Here is a 4,830-nt window from a genome sequence, read left to right as displayed (position 1 = left end):
CCTTCCAGTCCCTAATGTTCTGTGATTCTGTAAATCTGCCACTTCTTCTTTCTGATAGTTTGTTCTTTGTTAAAGGCAAGTGCCAAGTGTACTGAGCGGTAGCTGTTGTGTGTGTGGTGTGGGCTGCTTACACCTCGGCTAGCTGTCCTTGTTTTCTTGCACCTCGGCAACAGATTTCTAATTGAGATTCCTGGTTTTGGGTGTTTTTCAGACACAGTCAGCACCACCTACCACTAGCACTCAGGCACAAACAGCTCCCCCGACAGGCGTAGTTCCTGGAACCAAGTATGGTAAGCAATCAGGATTTGCTCTTGGGGACAGGTATCTGTCACTGTACTGCGAGAGAGACTTTGCTTTGGCTGAGTACTCTTATCACCATATGTCAGTGGTGAAGCTGTCTCCAGAGAGTGTATCCTGCACGGGTGTTTAAGAGCCCTTCACGGACATGCCTGCCGTCGTGGCTGCTAATAATCTCAGAATTTTACATGAAATGTGGAAAGATACCTGTCTGAATTCGACTGGAACGACCATGTCCCACACTTTAATTTTTTTACAGCTGTCCCTGACACTTCTACCTACCAATATGATGAATCTTCAGGATATTATTATGATCCTATAACAGGGCTCTACTATGATCCTAATTCCCAGGTAATCACAAGTTCTTCCCACCTGTCTTAACTGTTAAGGTCCATTAGTTCCCTGTCGTCATATGAGTGAAATTTACTTTCTGAGGTGCACAAAATACTGAGTGTAGCAGATAACCCTCAGCAGTGTGTGTAGGGCTGGGACTTGACTTCCCTCTGGAAGAGCCCTTTGTTTTTGATCTCCTTTCCTTAATTTTTCTCCCAGTTTGGCTCATACAGCATTGGCACTTGCCACAGACCCTGTATGTAAGCTATTTCATTGCAGGGTGCCCAGCAAAGTGCACCAAGCTCTGGGCTCTGATGGGCCATCTCCTGGGAGAGGCAGAAGTTCCTCTCCATAGTGCCATTGGGCAGAACCACCTGTGTTTGGGGACAGAGGCTTCAGCCACTTCGTGCCTTTAGACTCCTCTGTGGAGTCTGCAAAACTTGTTTGGACTCTGCAACACACTTTTCCACCGCTCAGCTTATACGAGATGTTTAACTGCTCCACTCTTTTCTTCTGGCAGTATTACTACAATGCCTTAACCCAGCAGTACCTTTACTGGGATGGCGAAAAGGAGACCTACATGCCTGCTGCGGAAGGTGTCACATACCAACAGACAGCTGCCACAACCACCACCAAAGAAGTGAAGGAGAAGAAAGAGAAGCCTAAGAGTAAAACAGCTCAACAGGTAAAAGACAAAATGGGATTGTAACTGGGCTAAAATCTTCTGTGGAATGGGATAATAGTTCTCTTTTTCTCATGACAAAGAAAATCCTAGGTTATTCAGTGGGGTGTATGCCTACAATTTGCAGGTATTGTAGAGGGCTGAGGAGGGGGTGGAGTTGGCAAGGCTTCAGTGCAGAAATAAGCTCTGCATAGGAAGAATGCATATGGAATCATGCCAGGACCAGTGGGAGTATAACTGAGCCGTCACTTAGAGGGTTAGTTTGGTAAGAAGGGTTCATGCAGTAAAACAAGCGAGCTGCGGTATCGTTGAATGCTGTGTACAGGGACACAGCTGTGCTGCATCCAGTGTCCTGTGATTTAAAAATAAAAGGTGGTGGGTTGACTTGTTCTGGAAACTGTATGTAGGATTGAATCTCTGTCATAGGAGATTGATAGCTGTGAGGGGAGCTGTCTGAGCAAACCACTCTGCATTTCAGATTGCCAAAGACATGGAGCGCTGGGCAAAGAGTTTGAACAAGCAGAAGGAGAACTTCAAGAATAGCTTCCAGCCACTGAGTACCAGGGAGGAGGAGCGGAAGGAGTCGGCAGCTGCAGATGCAGGCTTTGCGCTCTTTGAGAAAAAGGTGAAGGTGCTGTCAATAGTGGGCAGCAAGGTGTGGGATGGCAGAGAGCTTGGGAGCTCATGGCACTTTTGTCTCACCCAGGGAGCTTTGTCTGAGAGGCAGCAGATCTTGCCAGAGGTGATGAAAAACGGAGATGATGAAAATCCCCTGAAGGTGAGTGTGATACCTCCCAGAGGTGTTCCCGAAGGTTACTGGTAAAGCACTGTAGAGGGGGTCTAGCAGATACTTGCTTTCCGTGGCATCATCTGTAAAGGGTTGTGGTTACGGTGGTGTGGTGCAAGAGGTCCAGTGGGCTGGGTCACTGAGACACTCTGAGAAAAGCTGCCTCAAGAGCTCAGTTGAGTTTTGGAGGTTTCATTGTACTCCGGATTACTGTTTGGCTAGTGGGAACTAAGTCTTGCAGCTACTGTGGTATGTGGTTCTTTTGAGTTGCATTTCATCCTCAGTATCATATGAGCACGATTCCTGTGTAACAAACACATCTGCACCTCTCTGCTCTCCTCTGAGCTGTGGTGCCACTGGTGCCACTCCCCTTAACGCTGTCCTTCCTTCCCAGCGTGGCCTTGTGGCTGCCTACAGTGGTGATAGTGATAATGATGAGGACTTGCTGGAAAGAATGGAGAATGAGGAAGAGAAGCTGACCGACTGGAAGAAGATGGCTTGTCTGCTGTGTCGAAGGCAGTTCCCAAATAAAGATGCTCTGATTCGGCACCAGCAGCTGTCTGACTTGCACAAGGTAGTTGCACTGTGCTGCCAGGAGCGTACTTGGTTGCCATAATTCAGTATATAAATCGAAGCTGTGATGCATATTGCTGTTCAAAAAACTCTTAAAGCAAAAATAGTTGCAGGTGGATTGTTGCTCTATGTAAAAAGAGCTGTTCTGCATTTCATGATGTGAGTGTGAATCTCTTCTTGTTCCAGCAAAACATGGACATCTACCGGAGGTCAAAGCTTTCAGAGCAGGAACTTGAAGCTTTGGAGCTGCGTGAGAGAGAGGTCAGTGTTGAGCAGATGGGTACCTAATGGAAAGCCTGCACAGATGATATGTTGAGCTCTCCTTAGCCCAACACACATCACTTGAGATTAATCCTTGTAAGCCAACCCCTTCTTAGGTCAGGGCTCAGAGGAGGTTACATGGAGAGAAGTATCCCATATCCCGCAGCTACTGCTTAGTGGGGAAGGGTCTGTCCGCCTCCAGCGTGGGCTCAGAAGCCTTTGAGTGGCACTCAGCAGCTAATCCAGCAGGTGTTTGGGGCTCTTTGTTCCCCAGTGCAGGTTCTGATGAGCTCCAGGGACTTGTGTTAGTCAAGCTATATTTTAGGAGGCTGACAGCTTTCTGTAATAGCAGGTGTTTAGCTTACTTTCGTAGTTCAAAGATGAACAAAAATGCCTTTTAATCAGTACTAAATCTGGTTACCTCATGCAGATGAAATACAGAGACAGAGCGGCTGAGAGGCGGGAGAAGTACGGCATCCCAGAGCCCCCTGAGCCCAAGCGCAAGAAGGCCTACGATGCTGGCACAGTGTAAGTATCCAAAAGCTCCTCAGCGATTGCTTCAGTGCACAATGAGCAGTTCAGTTAACTGATCTCTTCTTCCTGTAGTAATTATGAGCAGCCCACCAAAGATGGCCTGGACAACAGTAATATAGGCAACAAGATGCTGCAGGCCATGGGCTGGAGGGAAGGTTCAGGCTTGGGAAGAAAATGTCAGGGCATCACAGCACCCATTGAGGTAAGTAGAGATGGAATCCTTCCTTGATGAACCCCAGTGCCTTTTTTTGTCCAGAAGCACTCACTGCTGAAGATCTCTTGTGGAAGAAGCTGCGCCGTACGTGGCAAAGCTGCCTCTCTTCATATTGGCTCCTGTTCCTGTTTATCAGTTGGATGCTAAAGCTGGAGCAGAGCTGGGACTTGGGACAAGCAGGGCTGTGCTTCCTTCTGAAGTCAGCTCCTGAGGCACTGTTGCAGCCCTGGGGATGCTGGGGTTGGCTGCCCTGCCTCCAGCTGTCGGCTTTCCCGGGTTTGTCTGTGCTCTGGGCTATGCTGTTGGGAACTGTGTTTTGTGAAGTTTAGTTTGGCTGCTGCTGGGGTGGGGTTGGAGCAGTATGAAGCCAGCAAGCACAGGATGTTTTGTACACAGCCTGGGGTCAGCATTGGTGGCTGTGTGGGATCCCTCGTGGAGCCCGAGGAGCTGGCTGGACAGATGAGTTCTTCTGTGGTGTCCTGCGTGGCGGTGCTGCCTCACCGCAGAGCTGAAGTGTGTGTCTCTTCCCTTGCAGGCCCAAGTACGAATGAGAGGAGCTGGTTTGGGAGCCAAGGGCAGCTCCTACGGTGTCTCCACTGCAGATTCGTACAAAGACGCGGTGCGGAAAGCCATGTTTGCTCGCTTCACAGAGATGGAGTAATGCACTCTGGGCCCGGAAAGCACTTGTTAGCCAGAACTGACTGTTAAACTCTGTAGCCTGGCTGTATTCTGGTTATGGTTTAAAGTTGACCATTTCATTCCCTTGGACTTTTTCCCCTCTCAGCATGTAACACTTCCATGAGCAGATGGTTTGAACTGCCCCAACGTCATGCTGGAGAGCTCCTGGTTAGACCAAAGGGGATGCTGATCTTTATACATAGTGTAATATGCTGATCCTGTACATAGTGTAATGTATTTTGTTTCGGAGTGTGTTGTCTGGATGCCACTGCTGCCCTCCAGAGCAGGGGCAGGATCTGTTAGCTGTGGTTTCACACCGTCTTCGCTCTCCTTCTGTTGTATTGTCTGTCCGGTTTGTTTTGGTGGGGTTTTTTTGTTCTTGTGGTTTTTTTGTTTTGGTTTTTTTTTTGGAGAACTTTCCTGTACATTTTGTATGATACATCTTTGTATAGACTTTTTGAAGACTTTGAT

General features: G+C 48.2%; 1 protein-coding gene across 1 annotated transcript; it reads left to right on the top strand.

Moving 5' to 3' along the window:
* Positions 1-211: 211 nt before the first annotated feature.
* Positions 212-4,515, top strand: LOC104546286 (RNA-binding protein 5-like; the record flags this gene model as incomplete). The annotated part of the gene is made up of 10 exons (XM_010191640.1): positions 212-290; positions 557-648; positions 1,151-1,315; positions 1,791-1,937; positions 2,019-2,090; positions 2,494-2,673; positions 2,859-2,933; positions 3,364-3,461; positions 3,540-3,669; positions 4,217-4,515. Coding segments are annotated over 10 exons (1,164 nt in total), but the record flags the coding sequence as incomplete, so codon positions are not given.
* Between the last annotated feature and the right edge of the window lie 315 nt (positions 4,516-4,830).

The sequence above is a fragment of the Mesitornis unicolor genome, unplaced genomic scaffold, assembly GCF_000695765.1.
Source record: "Mesitornis unicolor isolate BGI_N332 unplaced genomic scaffold, ASM69576v1 scaffold48489, whole genome shotgun sequence".
NCBI lineage: Eukaryota > Metazoa > Chordata > Aves > Mesitornithiformes > Mesitornithidae > Mesitornis > Mesitornis unicolor.
The sequence above is the reverse complement of the archived record's forward strand: the minus strand, read 5'-3'. Positions and strand labels throughout refer to the sequence as shown.